Raw genomic sequence first — 19,013 nt, forward strand, 5'->3', positions numbered from 1 at the left:
TGTAGGACTTTAAAAAAAGAAAAGAAAGGAGGGCCCTACCGTGCTGCCTCTCATCTCACCGCTATATGTGCTGAGTGCCATTCATCAAAACACATTTTCAGTCTAGGATCTAGCTAGCCTACAGCAGCATAATAATGAATTAGCATAGCATCAATGTCGCAATGTCAAATTCACGTTGGCACTGAGGAAAACCTATGCCTCTACAGTCAGTCCAACGTTAGCGTTTTCGCTAGGCTAAGCATTAGCATAGCATCATTTTCATAGCGTTATTAGTATTTTGTGAAGCCAACCGGTTCTGACAGGTTTCCAAACTCACTGTACTGTGCGCTGTCAGACCCCAGACTCTGCTGTGATGTCTACAGTGGGACCTACTTTGAACTTCAATGCCTTTTAGACAATGCCTATGGGTTGAAGCCTCAAACACTGTGGTGGACCATTCAGAGCTTCAAACATAGTATACGCTATAGTAGTCTTGTGTTATGAGTGACTTCCAACCTGGATTTACGGAAAACCAAGGAATGTTTGGGAAGTTACTGGAATTACGCAACCCTACCAATGACCAATGTTACTTTTTTCCGATGAAGAAACTGTTGTACACAGACATATTTTCCATATGGGTCAAATAGGTCTCATTTCCCAATGTGACTTGGCGTGTCTTGCAGGGACATAAAATGGGGCGTGTGAGGACTTGATTTACTCAAGCCGGTGTGTGTGTGTGTCTGTGTGTGTGTGTGTGTGTGTGTCCGTGTGTGTGTGCGCGTGTGTGTGCGCGTGTGTATGTGTGTCAAACCACATTATAGGACCTCGCCATATGACGGTTAACACAGTCAAGAGCTGAGGACTTAATTGTTGGACTCCATTGGAAAGAAACAAAATAGTTGTGCTCGTTACCTCGCTCTCTTCTCTTTTATACTGTCAGAGCGTGTGAGTTATTGTGTATGTGTACATATGTGCATCCGTCAGGAGTGCGCCTGTGTGTGTTAGCATGTGGCGTACGTCTGGGTGCGTTATAGGCTGCAGAAAGTCGTAAATTATCCTGTATCTTCGAGGTTCACTGAAAGGCAGCTTCCCTACTATTTACGACTCTGAGTAGTCCACGTTGAACCCAAATGTTACGGATGAAATGCTCGGAGAGCCTCTGAACTTCGTAAACAGAATAGACAGTCGGAGTATCTGGATTCGTGCTACCGCTGCAGAACTAAAACACAAAGACACATGCTAACTGTCAGGGAGGGATTGATGGCTTCTTTTCCTCTCTCTTTTTGTGAGTTTCGGTTTGGTTTGGTTCCCGATTCGACATGTGTTTTTGCATTCAATCAGGTCTAGGTAGAGGCGAGTCAATTCGAATCAAAAAGATTTATTGTCCCACAAACACCTCTCGAAATACTAGACTAGGATTTTTTGGGGGACCAAATTCAAGTCAATCCTTAACCATTGCACTGATACAGGGTCAGCTCTTATTTAATCCCCTTGATGGTTTCAGGTTAGAACTCCTTTATGGTCATCTGATCCTAGATCTGTGGTTCAGGGACGACTTCTACCTTTTTGAACTTTAAGTGTCCATTTTCCTCTGCACTCTGGGCACATATATGAAAAAAACATGACCCTAACCCTAGAGTGCTGCTCTAGGATCAGGTTCTCCCTGTCCATATAATCTCAATCATTATGAATTCAAATGAAAAACTGATCCATGGTCAGTCAGTAGCGCTACTCTGAAACGTCTGGTGGTTTTGTAATGATAGCAGGTGAAAAGTTCCCTGGTTACGTCACTTCACTGCTCCCCATGTAGCCGATATAAATGAAAACACCCGATCAATTCTGGAGTTCTTTGTGAATGTAGAGCAGTTATTGTAATTTACAGCCTTCGCAAACTGCTGCGGATGAAGGAACTAGAACGATGGCATATTTCCATTATTGAATGTAAATCAAAATATGTGTGTTTGGAGTCCAAGCCCAACTATTAGGTGTCATGCGTAAGGTCTTAGTAATGATTGTAGTGATATTTGGCTGGTAAATGTGTGTGTGTGTGTGTGTGTGTGCGTGTGTGTGTGTGTCTGTCTATTTTCTTTATGTGTCATACATAGTGTGTAAAGAATGTGTGTGTGTGTGTGTGCGTGTGCGTGTGTGTGTGTGTGTCTGTCTATTTTCTTTATGTGTCATACATAGTGTGTAAAGAATGTGTGTGTGTCTCCATGTGGCTCTGCACAAACTAATGTGTGTGTGTCTTTGTTGTAGGTTGGTGGTTCGTCAGTACAGCCGAGGAGCAGGGTTGGGTGCCGGCCACATACCTGGACTCACAGAACGGCACTAGAGACGACCTGGAACTTAGCACCGTCAGGACAGGAGAAGGTAACACACACGCCGGCCATTCTCCCTGCTAAATACCACTACCATCGTTGCTAAGGCCTTAGGTAACACACACCAGCCATTCTCCCTGCTAAATATCACTACAATCGTTACTAAGGCCTTAGGTATGACAACTAATAGTTGTGCTAGGACAGCAGGAACCTCGAGGACCAGGGTCAGAGCAGGAAACAGACACTGTAACAAACCCAGCCAAATGCCCTTTGTTCAAACTACAGGGTTTTCGTCAGGCTGGATATTTTGGCACCAGAGGGAATTCCTTCATTACTTTTTCAATGAGTTTTGTCATGACCTCTTTTTTTGCAGTAATGTTTAGTCTGACTGTTTGGAGGGCATATTTCATCACTAGAGAATAAGCTCCCTTTCCCTTTGGTGCTTCGGAATGACACTGTAGCGCCTTAGCTGTGTGTTACACCCAGGCAGGCAGACATGCACACACAGACATACACACACACAGACATAAACACACACAGACATACACACAGACATACACACACACAGACATACACACACACACAGACATACACACACACAGACATACACACACACAGACATACACACACACAATACACACACACAGACATACACACACACAGACATACACACACACAGACATACACACACACAGACATACACTCCCCCACCGTTAAAGTCATATTACCTCTGTTTTCCATCAGTTTTAGTAACCCATGGAAACTACCTGGTATAGTGTGATCATTATGCCGTAATGCTTCGTGTGTCATAGACTGCCACCAGGGTATGTAAGGCTCTCTCCCTGTCCCTCATTAAGACACATTGCTTTATGATCCTCGCGCTGGCCCATGGCACTGTTACACTGTAAACTGGCACGCCACATCCCAGCATGTGATGACAGGTCCTCTGCAGCTGCCGTGGCCCCCAGCTCCCCTTAATGCAGACTGCAGTCACTCCACAGAGAGAGAGAGAGACAGAGAGAGAGAGAGAGAGAGAGAGAGAGAGAGAGAGAGAGAGAGAGAGAGAGAGAGAGAGAGGGACATACTGGGCTGGTAGTGAAAGTCTGTGACAGCCTTTAAGGAAATAGACGGTCATGTGGCTGGAGCCTGGAAATACCTAGGGATCTGGGTCAGACATGCGCAGAGAGGAAATGCAGACACACACCCCACATGCACATCCCTCCCATCCCGCAAAACACTCCTCTATCAACACCTTCCCCATTAGAGCCTGCCTACTCAGTTTTCACACACCACTGCATATCTCATATCTCTAGTAACTATCCTGTCTCCCCTATCCCCTATCCCCCCCCCCTCATACTCATTAAGCCCCAGTCTGCTGTCATATAAACCAATAGCAGACTGTAGCTAGCTCACTGAGGAGGGACGACAGGGCCCGGTAGGTCTGGTCTATTGGAATTACCCTGAAATAACGTTGGCCTTTGTGGCTGTCCCCAATTTGATATTTCAATTAGGAGGTCAATGGGAGAGAGAGAGAGAGAGAGAGAGAGAGAGAGAGAGAGATGAGATGAGAGTCATTTGATTCTGTCCTCCTCTCCTCACTCCTCCATTTCTCCCTCCTCCTCTTCCCTCCATTACGAAGGGAGAGATGACAGTAATTTCGTTCTGTCCTCCCTCATCACTCGTTCCACCGTTCTGAAAGTCTGGTTTATGTCTCCCTGGGGAATGCGTTAAGGAAGGGAGGATAACTGCGAGTCATCAGAAAGGAACGAGTTGGACAGTATCATATAGGGCTGTTTTACTTCACTGTAAGTCAGTGGTGTTGCAAGAGTGGTCCCTGCTTATAAGGGCGACTGGAACGGAACAGTTTACCAGAGGACTTAGCAAGCTGTTACGGTAGCCTAACAGGCTAACATGGAGATTTACTCTTATCTATTTTCTCCTATACAGTTGCTAGAAAACCTATTAGCGAGACATTGGACACAGATGTCGTTTGCTGGGCAATCTTAAACCATGTCTACAGTATACTAGGGGCTGGTTGGATACTATGCCACACAAATCAAATCAAATCAAATTTTATTTGTCACATACACATGGTTAGCAGATGTTAATGCGAGTGTAGCGAAATGCTTGTGCTTCTAGTTCCGACAATGCAGTGATAACCAACAAGTAATCTAACTAACAATTCTAAAACTACTGTCTTATACACAGTGTAAGGGGATAAAGAATATGTACATAAGGATATATGAGTGAGTGATGGTACAGAGCAGCATACAGTAGATGGTATCGAGTACAGTATATACATATGAGATGAGTATGTAGACAAAGTAAACAAAGTGGCATAGTTAAAGTGGCTAGTGATACATGTATTACATAAGGATGCAGTCGATGATGTAGAGTACAGTATATACGTATGCATATGAGATGAATAATGTAGGGTAAGTAACATTATATAAGGTAGCATTGTTTAAAGTGGCTAGTGATATATTTACATCATTTCCCATCAATTCCCATTATTAAAGTGGCTGGAGTTGGGTCAGTGTCAATGACAGTGTGTTGGCAGCAGCCACTCAATGGTGGCTGTTTAACAGTCTGATAGCCTTGAGATAGAAGCTGTTTTTCAGTCTCTCAGTCCCAGCTTTGATGCACCTGTACTGACCTCGCCTTCTGGATGATAGCGGGGTGAACAGGCAGTGGTTCGGGTGGTTGATGTCCTTGATGATCTTTATGGCCTTCCTGTAACATCGGGTGGTGTAGGTGTCCTGGAGGGCAGGTAGTTTGCCCCGGTGATGCGTTGTGCAGACCTCACTACCCTCTGGAGAGCCTTACGGTTGAGGGCGGAGCAGTTGCCGTACCAGGCGGTGATACAGCCCGCCAGGATGCTCTCGATTGTGCATCTGTAGAAGTTTGTGAGTGCTTTTGGTGACAAGCCGAATTTCTTCAGCCTCCTGAGGTTGAAGAGGCGCTGCTGCGCCTTCTTCACGATGCTGTCTGTGTGAGTGGACCAATTCAGTTTGTCTGTGATGTGTATGCCGAGGAACTTAAAACTTGCTACCCTCTCCACTACTGTTCCATCGATGTGGATAGGGGGTGTTCCCTCTGCTGTTTCCTGAAGTCCACAATCATCTCCTTAGTTTTGTTGACGTTGAGTGTGAGGTTATTTTCCTGACACCACACTCCGAGGGCCCTCACCTCCTCCCTGTAGGCCGTCTCGTCGTTGTTGGTAATCGAGCCTACCACTGTTGTGTCGTCCGCAAACTTGATGATTGAGTTGAGGCGTGCGTGGCCACGCAGTCGTGGGTGAACAGGGAGTACAGGAGAGGGCTCAGAACGCACCCTTGTGGGGCCCCGTGTTGAGGATCAGCGGGGAGGAGATGTTGTTGCCTACCCTCACCACCTGGGGGCGGCCCGTCAGGAAGTCCAGTACCCAGTTGCACAGGGCGGGTCGAGACCCAGGGTCTCGAGCTTGATGACGAGCTTGGAGGGTACTATGGTGTTGAATGCCGAGCTGTAGTCGATGAACAGCATTCTCACATAGGTATTCCTCTTGTCCAGGTGGGTTAGGGCAGTGTGCAGTGTGGTTGAGATTGCATCGTCTGTGGACCTATTTGGGCGGTAAGCAAATTGGAGTGGGTCTAGGGTGTCAGGTAGGGTGGAGGTGATATGGTCCTTGACTAGTCTCTCAAAGCACTTCATGATGACGGAAGTGAGTGCTACGGGGCGGTAGTCGTTTAGCTCAGTTACCTTAGCTTTCTTGGGAACAGGAACAATGGTGGCCCTCTTGAAGCATGTGGGAACAGCAGACTGGTATAGGGATTGATTGAATATGTCCGTAAAACACACCGGCCAGCTGGTCTGCGCATGCTCTGAGGGCGCGGCTGGGGATGCGTCTGGGCCTGCAGCCTTGCGAGGGTTAACACGTTTAAATGTCTTACTCACCTCGGCTGCAGTGAAGGAGAGACCGCATGTTTTCGTTGCAGGCCGTGTCAGTGGCACTGTATTGTCCTCAAAGCGGGCAAAAAGTTATTTAGTCTGCCTGGGAGCAAGACATCCTGGTCCGTGACTGGGCTGGGTTTCTTCTTGTAGTCCGTGATTGACTGTAGACCCTGCCACATGCCTCTTGTGTCTGAGCCATTGAATTGAGATTCCACTTTGTCTCTGTACTGACGCTTAGCTTGTTTAATAGCCTTGCGGAGGGAATAGCTGCATTGTTTATATTCGGACATGTTACCAGACACCTTGCCCTGATTAAAAGCAGTGGTTCGCGCTTTCAGTTTCACGCGAATGCTGCCATCAATCCACGGTTTCTGGTTTGGGAATGTTTTTATCGTTGCTATGGGAACGACATCTTCGACGCACGTTCTAATGAACTCGCACACCGAATCAGCGTATTCGTCAATATTTTCATCTGACGCAATACGAAACATGTCCCAGTCCACGTGATGGAAGCAGTCTTGGAGTGTGGAGTCAGCTTGGTCTGACCAGCGTTGGACAGACCTCAGCGTGGGAGCCTCTTGTTTAAGTTTCTGCCTGTAGGCAGATGTAGCATGTCTGTGACCATTTGAAAGGTCCCAGATACACGAAACGTTATGTATGGGGATTGGCCTTCTTGAATACGGAATACGTTGTGGTGAGAACCTTGAAGACCAACAGATTTCAGTATTCCAGACACACTAGATTGGATGATACTGCATAATCATTGCTATAGAAATATAATTAATAGGACGGGCTTGGATCTCTAACCCTGGCATTTTGTAATGAATAGAGACACCCCTTCTATGCATGATATTTCTATGATACATCATGTCATCGTTGTCATAGAGATTGAATGAATAGAACAGGCTTGGAAGCGCTAACCCGGGTTATTTGTAATGAATGGAGACACCCTTTCTATTCATTCTATTTATATCATCATTGCTTCCTCTTTTAATGTGGGGCTTGTTCTCTTTCGGTCTTTCGGTTGACAGACGTCGTGAAGGATAGTTTCTCTGGGCAGTTGTCTCTCGTAAGGAAATACCTCTGTGTTTATGACCTAGTTCTCACTGTCCTCAGGATATCTGTGATTCCACTCGTCCTTTATAATGTCAGTTTAACTCAGTCCCCAGTAATACACACCCTTTAAGACGTTTAGCTGCTTGACTGTGAAATGTGCGCGTGAACGTCGAAGACAGATAGTGATTATCACGACGACAATGAGTAGCAATTCTTTCTGTAAAACCATTTGCTACTACACTATTACAAATCATGTGATTTACTATGCATAGCTTTAAAATGGACACCGTTCATTTGCTGGCTTTCCATGTAATGTTTTCACCATCCGACTAACTAACGACGGCGTTTTGCCTTCGTTCATTTTGTAATACGCTTCTTAAGTTCACGCTTCTTTGTTTTTCTGTGGTTTCTCCGTCCATCCCCTCATCAGTTACTAAGAGACGCAAGGCTCATCTGAAGAGACTGGACCGCAGATGGACGTTGGGGGGCATAGTGAACCGCCAGCAGAGTCGAGGTGAACACACACAGACACACACGCACACACCCACACAAACACACAAGCACACAGACACTCTCAAGTGGCCTCTCTCAGAACCACACACATACACACTAATTCCTTCATCGTAAGAAAACTCATTTTAAATCCATGACAGTCAGCCAACAACCACTCCAGCTTAACCCCCAACATCACAAACAGCACATTGGGTGTTCCTGTATATTTCAGTTCCCGGAGTTAAATTTAACACATTTTTCTCTACTTTTAGAAAGATTATTATTTCTTAATTTTGCTACGCAGAATCATTTACTAACATTAAACAGATTATATAATGAGGGGTATTTGATTCAGACAGCACAACAGTAACAACCTTGATGGCTAATAGCTATTCTAAACATTACTGTGTGTAGTGCTACTTCATGTACTTATACAACTCCCTCCAGGTTCAGAACCATTCGATTTTAATGACTGGGTTTTTATTGAACATTTATTGGTAAAGATATGTTCTCACACTCTTGAATGTATCACGTTGCCAAGATCCCCTGGCCACTGCAATACTGGAATATGTCTTAATGGAGAGTTGCTGTTGAGTCATAATGAATTCTCTTTGATGGACCCAGACAGACATGAGCCTATGTCTCATATTGTCTAGTATCTAATCAAAACTGGTCCAAGGTCAGCTTTGCATTTATCCTCAAATGGTTATGGTTGGAATCTGGGGAAGATAAGCTGATCCTAGACCTGTGGCTATTAGAAGGCTACATCTACCCATATTTGATCAAAAAGTAGTCACTATATTGAAAGATGAAGTTACTATATACGTTGATTGAAGGTCCATTAGATGTTCTCTGTCATTGATATAGATAGGATTTGGGGAGGCTGATCCTAGATCTGTGTCTGTGGACTACCCCTACCTAGAGCCAGAGTAATTACTCATCCCTCTAATAAGACCAGGAGAGATCAGCCATCTGGTTATAGGATACGTTTTAACCTACTCACCCCACCTGGCTCTGTCTTTTGTGTGTTTGTTTACTGAAACTGACCTGGGACTCATATAACTTCCCAGGCTCCCAATAACATACATGGGGCGTGACTCACCTGGTATAGCTTAACTCTGATCCCAGACCAGTCAAAGAGACAATAAACATAAGTGATTCAACAGAGCTGAGCCAACACAGGGGGAACTTGTGTCAGATGGTATGAGTTAGTGCCTGTGTTGAGGAATTTTATACAGGCCTGTGATGACCTATATACTTTCGGGCCAGGCGTTCTTCCTAACCACATGGCCTGACCAGGAAAAACTCCACTTCCTAGTTGTAGTCTTACTAATCTATAACATAGGACATCGTTTTTCCTATTCAGATGCTCAGGAAAACCCCCAGGTCCTATTTATACTGCACAGGAGAAAATAATACTAGTTCAATACTCAGCCAACGATTTCCATGTGATGACTACATCCAGCTCTTTTGGATGCTTTTGGTGAATGTACTAATATGGGCTGCCAGAGCCTCGCCATAGTCTCCAGCCAGAGCTGAGCGAAGAAGTTACAATTAGGTAGCTAGCTCTCTCAGAGGAGTAGCAGCAGGAGGACTGGGGGGCTGGAATAGGCTGGTGGAAAGTGTGAATGTGGGGCAGTAGCCCATACTGAAGCCTGGCTTTAATCACAGGCAGGAGCCTATAACAGTGGATGGATCCACTTCTGTGTGTGTGTGAGCTAGATGTCGACCGATTATTATTTTTAAACGCCGATACCGATTATTGGAGGACCAAAAAAAGGCGATACCGATTAATCGGACGATTTTTATAATTATATATATATTTGTAATAATGACAATTACAACAATACTGAATGAACACTTTTATTTTAACTTAATATAATACATAAATACAAATCAAATTAGTCTCAAATAAATAATGAAACATGTTCAATTTGGTTTAAATAATGCAAAAACACAGTGTTGAAGTAGAAGTAAAAGTGCAATATGTACCATGTAAAAAAGCTAACATTTAAGTTCCTTAATCAGAACATGAGAACATATGAAAGCTGGTGGTTCCTTTTAAAATGAGTCTTCAATATTCCCAGTTAAGAAGTTGTAGTTATTATTGGAATTATAGGACTATTTCTCTCTATACCATTTGTATTTCATATACCTTTGACTATTGGATGTTGTTATAGGCACCCATAGTGTTGCCAGCCTAATCTCAGGAGCTGATAGGCTTGAAGTCATAAACAGCGCTGTGCTTCAAGCATTGCGAAGAGCTGCTGGCAAATGCAGGAAAGTGCTGTTTGAATGAATGCTTACGAGCCTGCTGCTGCCTACCACCGCTCAGACAGACTACTCTATCAAATATCAAATCATAGACTTAACTATAATAAACACGCAGAAATACAAGCCTAAGGTCATTAATATGGTAAAATCCGGAAACTATAATTTAGAGGGAAAAAAAGTGAAATATTTCAGTGAAATACGGAATCGTTACGTATTTTATCGAACAGGTGGCATCCATAAGTCTAAATATTGCAGTTGTATTGCGCAACCTTCAATGTTATGTCATAATTATGTAAAATTCTGGCAAATTAATTACGGTCCTTGTTAGGACCGTAACACAGTTCGCAACGAGCCAGGTGGCCCAAACTGCTGCATATACCCTGACCTCTGCTTGCACTGAACGCAAGAGAAGTGACACAATTTCCCTAGTTAATATTACCTGTTAACATGAATTTCTTTTAACTAAATATGCAGGTTTAAAAATATATACTTGTGTATTGATTTTAAGAAAGGCATTGATGTTTATGGTTAGGTACATTGGTGCAACGACAGTGCTTTTTTTGCGAATGCGCTTGTTAAATCACCCGTTTGGCGAAGTAGGCGGTGAATCGATGATAAATTAACAGGCACCGCATTGATTATTTGTAAAGCAGGACAAGCTAGTTAAACTAGTAATATCATCAACCATGTGTAGTTAACTAGTGATTATGTTAAGATTGATTGTTTTGTATAAGGTAAGTTTAATGCTAGCTAGCACCTTACCTTGGCTCCTTACTGCACTCGCGTAACAGGTGGTCAGCCTGCCACGCAGTCTCCTCGTGGAGTGCAATGTAATCGGCCAAAATCGGCTTCCAAAAATGCAGATTACCGACTGTTATGAAAACTTGAAATCGGCCCTAATTAATCGGCCATGCCGATTAAGTGTGAGCCACTGATGTAACTGTTGCCATGAAGGAATCAGGACAATCATTGCGTGAGGCATAATTAGTAGGCGTTGTCATATATTTTCGTTGTAGTACTGCTGACATTGATTACTGAATGGTTGGGAAAGGCATTTCACTGTACTTGAAATCAATATCCCAGATGACTTCACTTGAGACTCCGGGTCAACGTACAGTACATGCCTGTGTAAGGATGCTGTACTAGAGACATCAACCAGCAGAAACAGACAGTAGTGATATATTGACCCCTGTTGAGGCTGACACATTTCAACAGCCAGGGTCTCAGGTCAGTTGCGAGTCCAGTGTTGCTTCTAGCACCACCAGAAACACTGCTGCATGCTAACTCATTCTGGATTAGAGGCCTTGTTTCCACCCTACAAAATGATCCCACCATGATAATGCTGCTGACTGTGGTCATTATGAATGCCAGACAAGGTTTGTATCAGGCAGCACAGATAGGGCAATTTGAGGCAGCATGCACAGACCGTTTCTAGCAAATTCTAGTGATTTGTGCTTTTTGGGGTCGGTTCGGTTTCTGTTCAATTATTTTTTTTAAATTAAGAATGGTTTTCAATATATATTTTTTTATATTACATTCATTGTGAAATAATGACATTAAAATGATTTTAGAGGTTTTTAATGGACATTACAAAACCCAAAATAGTGAACATTCAATTCCCCAAACATTGACAATATTCCATTGTCTCTGTCAGGTCCCCATTGGGTAGACATCAGTAGAAAAATACAAAATCACTATGAAATAATATTTCACTTGTGTATATTACTTTGTTTTTATTTGATGACTTTATTATCTTTAATTCCTTAAAGTCATCATCTCATCTCTGCTCAGGCATTAGCAGCCAAACAGCCAGACAAAGTTATCTCTGTTCTCCCCATACTGTACTGTCTTTAGTCATCCTATTTAGCTAAGCTAGTATGCAGCAGAGCTGTCTGACAAAATAATTTTACTAGTGCTTCAAAGTAGATAAGGCACACCTTCACAAACTGTCTCTATCCCTCTCTCATCATTGAGTGCATTCCTCTCTCATGCAGTCTGTGTATAGTAAAAGTGTATCCATCTCTGTCTGCACCAAAAAGAGCAGGTGCAATGAATTATGGTCATCGTAGTTAATTACCAAATTTCTGCACAGAACTAGATTGAATATTTGAATAACTACAACTCCCTTCAGCCAGGCGTCCCACATAGTTCTTGACTTGATTTATTATTATTTGACTTCTCACTGGAGAAATGGAGTGTTGGGCTCACAAAAAAAAATAAAAAAAATAAATGGAATTCAAGTAATTGAACCGACATCAGTTAATCGCTTAGCACTAGTTTCTAGGAAGCTAAAAGTAGAGTTAAGCGTATCAGGGACATGATCATTGACCATAAAGAATACTTACAATTACTCTACCCTGAGTGTTCTCTCCATAGACATAAGTAATGGATAAATACTGTATCTCATGGTTTCGCTCTATGAAGATGCACTCTTGTCATGAGACATGGACACTCTTTCTTAATGTATCTTTCCACGATTACATAAATACTCCACCCACCTCCTGCTCAACCTTATTGCAAGAGATTTGAGAAAGTGGAGAGGATGAGAGGAATTAAAGAAAGATTCGAGAAAGAAGCATTGCATGAGTTAGAGAGAGGAAAGTAGGGAGTCTAATCTTACAATATTAATGAATTGTCTTCTTAACAACTCATCTGAAACTACCCAGAAACACTCTTTGCTAATGGAATACTTGACCCATTTGTGAGAAATATAATATTTTCCCGTGGAGTCAAGGATTTAGTTACCGTGGAAACGAGATAGTAAACAAGATAAGGAGAGAAGATAAGTGCCAGGTGCTAAATCTTATGGATTAACACCACAGAGGAGGAAGCAAAAATGGATTACTTTGTTGTTGTTCCTACGTCAAGTCAATGGGTCTAAAGTTGTTCACTTTATCGGCAAAATACTCCCAAAGAAGACAAAGAAGGAAGCTAAATGGATCGCTTTGTTATTGTTTTATAGTTCACTTACTCTGACCCTACCTCAGGTCAATGGGCCTGCCTTTGGTAACTTTATCGCCAGAAATACTCCCAAGAAAAACAAATGGATCCCTTGTTATTGCATTGTTCGGTCAAACCCTCAAACTTTTCTGACCCAATGTTAGGTCAGTACAGTGTGATTGGCTGGTCCGATGAAATCCATAGGTGTTGATTGGCTAGTGACAGCAGGATGACCTCATTGATTACCTCATGTGTTGTTGAAAGGGCGAGTCATTAGGTCAAACACTCTATCCAGTCTCCTCCACCCTGTTCCTCTGTCTGTATGTCTAGAGAACAGGATCAGTTACAGCAGAGTCTAATGTGATTTATGGCAGTGTGCTGATAACCTCCTTCTCAACTCACTGTTTGGGGCTGCAGCTGACTGGTCAAACACTCACTAAGACAGTGTGAGACACACGTACGCATACAGTACATGTCCAGAGAGCATGCTCACACACACATGATACAAATGTTTGAATACACACGCACACTCACAGGCACACACACACACACACACACACACACACACACACACACACACTGTCACACACTGTCACAAACCCACACTCACACAGTATTCCCTCTCCACTCCAAGAACTCAGACGTCCTCAACCACACACCCACCCCCACCCTACGAACACTCCCTGTGCTACCTAGTCCAAAAACCCCATAGACATTCCTTACAGCTCTCTATAATTGACCCAAGCCCTTCAGCTCCCTCTGGAATGACAGGCAGCAGTAGAATGTGTTCCCACTAAAACCTCACCCCACCCCACCCCACCCATTGTAAACAGACTGACACACGCACGCTCACACCTCTGAAATTCCTCTCCCGTTCCTCCTGTTTCACTTCCCCATCCCACCAAGGGACACATTGGCTGTGTCCAAATGACACTATAGTCGTCCTATAGTGCACTATTTCTTGCATATTGCACTGCTATTGATATAGTCAAAGGTAGTGCACTCTATGGGGCAATATAGGGGATCATTAGAGACACAAGCCATTCTCACCGGACCAACTCCGATTCTCTCCCTGTCTTTATCCCCCTTCCCTCCCATGCCCCTGTATATCCAACCCGTTGAAGCAACAGCTGCTTAAAGTGGCCCTATCTATCTACCCCCCACTACTACCCCTCATACTTACACTTGGCTTTTCCCACAGTAGTTTAATTCCCCTATGGATCATCCCACTCTAGAGTGGCCGCTGGGATTTCCCTTATCTGGCTCTGGGCAGCCAAGTGTAGCCTGATAAAGATCTGAGAGCTTCCACAGGTTCCTTATCTCCAACCGGGAGGCTCCGGCTCCATACTGCATCTCTGCAGCTCTCCAGACATTTCAAATGGATCCAGTCTGCAGTGTTGTTCGCTCAACGGTGTTTATTATGGGTCCACAGTGGGTCCTGGCTGGGTTGCCTCTGTCACATTCTAGCTGTGATAAGGAAGAGTTTGAGAGTGTTGTGGATGTGATGAGAGGCTTGGCCAGTAGTGGGTGCTGTTTGTGTTTGTATTTGTTTTGGAGGATACGATTGGAATGGATACAGTCAGGGTATCCATGCGGGCTTGAAAAAACAAGACCGATAAAATGGCTAACTGGGTGATTCCCGATACTTTTACCTCTGTGTTGCTTTCTAAGAGAACATTAATTGATTGAAATTCTTTGGTTGTTGCAGTAGATAACTCTTGACTGGGAAATTCAAGGGGAGTTCTCCAAGGGGTTCGTGACTGGGATTTACTGAACAGAAATGTTGATTCTCTCCTTTCTTTCTCTGTCCTTCCTTCCATCGACCCGTGTAGAAGAGAAGTACATGACGGTGCAGCCGTATGCCAGCCAGGGGAAGGACGAGATCGGCTTTGAGAAAGGGGTCACCGTGGAGGTCATCCAAAAGAACCTGGAGGGCTGGTGGTACATCAGGTGAGCATCACCTCCTCCCATTGGTTCTTACTGTGGAGGGCTTCCTCTGATTGGTCCTCACCATGGAGTGACAGGCACTTTAGCCAACGGAGAACATTGCTCCGGTTAAGAATTTACACCTATTAGTGATTTTATGTTGGATGGGCCCAGTTCCAATTACAATTAAATCCTTCACTCCCTTCAACAAGGCCTACAGGCTAGAGAAGTAAGTGAATTATCATATTGGAATCGGGCCAAAAGTTAATGTACATTTTCTAACACTCTAATGAAATGAGTCCCCTATCATTATTTTCGGAACTGTGATCAAGGCAGAGGTCCATCTCATCGGTTGCATGGTATTGTAAACCATATGTGGCTCGTTGGAGATCCGGTGAATGCGTTGTGTGTGACCTGGTTGGTGGGAGAGCGACAGAGTGTGTTGTATACTCAGTAAATGTGCATTTCCTGGCCTGTTGTTTGTAGCTTCCTCACGTGAGCTCCACTCTCCAGCTGATGATTACCACATGGTACGCTGGACTCTGCTCTGGCTTGCAGAACAGTCCTGTTACATCTCTCATACATTATCCACAGACCACAGGCAGCCGGAGGCACCTTGATAGGGGAGGACGGGCTCATAGTAATGGCTGAAACAGAATGAATGGAATGGTATCGCACACATCAAACGCATGGTTACCTTGTGTTTGATAACATTCCACTGACTCCATTCCAGCTATTAATATTAGCCCCCCCCAGCAGCCTACTGGCTCACACCACAGTGTTATATTGCTCTACTCAGAATCAGTCTATGTTCTTTCATGTGTATGAGGACATCTAGTGGTCGTAGACAGTCAGTGGGAGAATAAACAAAATAAAGACTCCCCTTGACATCGTAAATAATTATTGAATACTTGTCAATCACAGTGTATTGCTTGTAATGACTTTGTAGTCAACACAAGATGCACTTTTTGACCAGTAATGGTTATTATATGACCGGTAAGGGTTACTATTTGACCGATAAGGGTTACTATTTGACCGATAAGGGTTACCATTTGACTGGTAGGAGTTACTATTTGACCGGTAGGGGGTTACTATTTGACCGGTAATGGTTACTATTTGACCGATAAGGGTTACTATTTGACCGATAAGGGTTACCATTTGACCGGTAGGAGTTACTATTTGACCGGTAGGGGGTTACTATTTGACCGGTAATGGTTACTATTTGACCGATAAGGGTTACTATTTGACCGGTAAGGGTTACTATTTGACCGGTAGGAGTTACTATTTGACCGGTAAGGGTTACTATTTGACCGGTAGGAGTTACTATTTGACCGGTAATGGTTACTATTTGACCGGTAATGGTTACTATTTGACAGGTAAGGGTTACTATTTGACCGGTAAGGGTTACTATTTGACCGGTAAGGGTTACTATTTGACCGGTAAGGGTTACCATTTGACTGGTAGGAGTTACTATTTGACCGGTAGGGGGTTACTATTTGACCGGTAATGGTTACTATTTGACCGATAAGGGTTACTATTTGACCGATAAGGGTTACCATTTGACCGGTAGGAGTTACTATTTGACCGGTAGGGGGTTACTATTTGACCGGTAATGGTTACTATTTGACCGATAAGGGTTACTATTTGACCGGTAAGGGTTACTATTTGACCGGTAGGAGTTACTATTTGACCGGTAAGGGTTACTATTTGACCGGTAGGAGTTACTATTTGACAGGTAAGGGTTACTATTTGACCGGTAAGGGTTACTATTTGACCGGTAAGGGTTACTATTTGACCGGTAAGGGTTACTATTTGACCGGTAAGGGTTACTACTTGACTGGTAAGGGTTACTATTTGACTGGTAAGGGTTACTATTTGACCGGAAAGGGTTACTACTTGACTGGTAAGGGTTACTATTTGACTGGTAAGGGTTACTATTTGACCGGTAAGGGTTACTATTTGACTGGTAAGGGTTACTATTTGACCGGTAAGGGTTACTATTTGACCGGTGAGTAAACTTCCATTTTCCCCCCCTATTTTGCTGCTAGGTACCTTGGGAAGGAGGGCTGGGCCCCGGCCTCATACCTGAAGAAGATGAAGGAGGACTTCTCATCCCCAGGTAGGAAGAAGACCCTGACAGGCCCTGTGGAAATCATCGGCAACATCATGGAGATCAGCAACCTGCTCCAGAAGAAGTCCAGCAGTGAGAAGGTACGGTTTTAAGATTTCGCTTTTAACTTAAGATTTCATTTGATTGAACTTTTAGCTTTTTAGATTTTAAGCACTTTAAGTCTATTTCGTTAGCTTTTGTTTGATATATCTCTTTTATTGTATTGTTTTTTTTTTACTGTAAAAATGCAGTTTAAATAAAGTTTGATTTGATTCGAAGGATGTCCAAACGGATGGAGATTCCACCAGTCCTGAGCGCCACATCTCCAAGAGTGAGATCAGCCTGCCCATGCCCTATGCCCCAGGTTATAACCCCAGCCCCGACCACGGCCCAGGTCCCAGTCCTGGGCTGAGTTCTGGATCTGGGATGGGTACCTCCAGTCCTAGCCTGGGCCCTGGTGCTAGTGGCCCTCTACAGGACAGTAAGGGGAAGACAGAACCTGGTTCCCCTGCTGTAGCACGTGTCGCTCCACACAGAGTGTCGATAGGTGAGTGTCATCGATTATGGAGTTGTATGGTGATTCAAATTAGACTATTTACTTGACTGAAGTCAAATATTGTTTTCTTCTTGCATAGGCTTTGAGGCTATAGGTAAGACATGGAAAGACGAAGGTGTATAGTGTGAATCTAATATTTGGGTGCTAATATATATCTATTAGACTAATATTTGGGTGCTAATATATATCTATTAGACTAATATTTGGGTGCTGGGATATATTTGTGTGACTAATATTTGGGTGTAATAAAATGCAATAAAAACATATATAGTGCTGGGTGATATAACATTTTGATTGGAGTTTTACGGATATACTAAGGTTTGTACTCATCTGTTATGTGTGTATAATAGACTACTAATTGCACTTCTATCATTTCTACATTTGACAGTAAATGATGCTAATCTATGATTCCATTCATTAGGCTCTCCCAACCTCCGACAAAAACCCCCTCCTAGAAGAGAAACAAATCTGGTAAGTCAGTCTCAAATACAGTATGTATCAGAAAAAGTTTTTTTAAACATAAACATAGAACATTGAACTCAAGATTGCTTCTTATTCTATTCCTCTTGTTTGTGCAGGGCTTCCAGTTACCCAAGCCACCAGAGCCCCCTACTGTGGAAGCGGAGTACTACACCATTGCAGAGTTCCAGTCCTGCATCTCTGATGGCATCAGTTTCCGTGGAGGACAAAAAGCTGACGTAAGCACCCAGAATCTTAGAGATAGATGCAGTATATATACACAGATATTTTGTTTCTGGATAGATGGATAGGCTACTGTCTATATGATCTATCTCTATGTTCAGTACCGCTGTACATATGTTGGTATTGAAATCTGTCTGAGCACATGGAATATTAATGACAACTGACAGCTCACCAGAGACACAGCTGCTGAAGCTTCATAGATATGACCTTGGCGGTCTGTTCATTTTGATGATGCTGGCAACGTATTGTATAGAGGCCAGCTTGATGTCAGGGTGGACATTTCACATTAGAAGAAAGGAGCTTGTGTTTTGATTTCTCTAACCGTCGCACCAAGAATGATACCCAGAATATGTAGGATGTAATTTGAGCCAGTTTGCTACAGCAGGGAAAATAATCCTGCAACAACAGGAAATTGGAATTATTATGTGGATTATAATGAATCTACATGTTTTTTTTGTAGGGGTTGATACGTTGTTCTTAAGGGGAAATGACTCACTTCAGAAGACTTTTAAAATCTCAAATGCACTACAAGTTTTTTTTGTGTGTGTGTGAATTTGACCCCTTCTTCTCCCCAATTTCATGGTATCCAATTGTTTAGTAGCTACTATCTTGTCTCATAGCTACAACTCCCGTACGGTCTCGGGAGAGACGAAGGTTGAAAGTCATGCGTCCTCCGATACACAACCCAACCAAGCCGCACTGCTTCTTAACACAGCGCCATCCAACC

At 43.4% G+C, this 19,013-nt stretch overlaps 1 protein-coding gene across 6 annotated transcripts in view; it reads left to right on the forward strand.

The window, feature by feature from the left end:
- LOC115142427 (SH3 and PX domain-containing protein 2A-like) overlaps positions 1–19,013 on the forward strand; it is a 118,013-nt gene that overhangs the window by 89,010 nt on the left and 9,990 nt on the right. For 2 of the 6 annotated variants that reach the window (XM_065001497.1, XM_065001499.1), the window contains 8 exons: positions 2,236–2,349; positions 7,717–7,800; positions 14,825–14,942; positions 16,967–17,129; positions 17,308–17,575; positions 17,664–17,678; positions 18,006–18,055; positions 18,163–18,282. In XM_065001497.1, coding sequence (XP_064857569.1) covers positions 2,236–2,349; positions 7,717–7,800; positions 14,825–14,942; positions 16,967–17,129; positions 17,308–17,575; positions 17,664–17,678; positions 18,006–18,055; positions 18,163–18,282 — 932 coding nt within the window. The remainder of the gene's footprint in view (positions 1–2,235; positions 2,350–7,716; positions 7,801–14,824; positions 14,943–16,966; positions 17,130–17,307; positions 17,576–17,663; positions 17,679–18,005; positions 18,056–18,162; positions 18,283–19,013) is intronic. The other 4 variants (XM_065001501.1, XM_065001502.1, XM_065001498.1 and 1 more) reach the window with 2 other exon arrangements.

Source organism: Oncorhynchus nerka, linkage group LG15 (genome assembly GCF_034236695.1).
Source record: "Oncorhynchus nerka isolate Pitt River linkage group LG15, Oner_Uvic_2.0, whole genome shotgun sequence".
Classification (NCBI taxonomy): Eukaryota; Metazoa; Chordata; class Actinopteri; order Salmoniformes; family Salmonidae; genus Oncorhynchus; species Oncorhynchus nerka.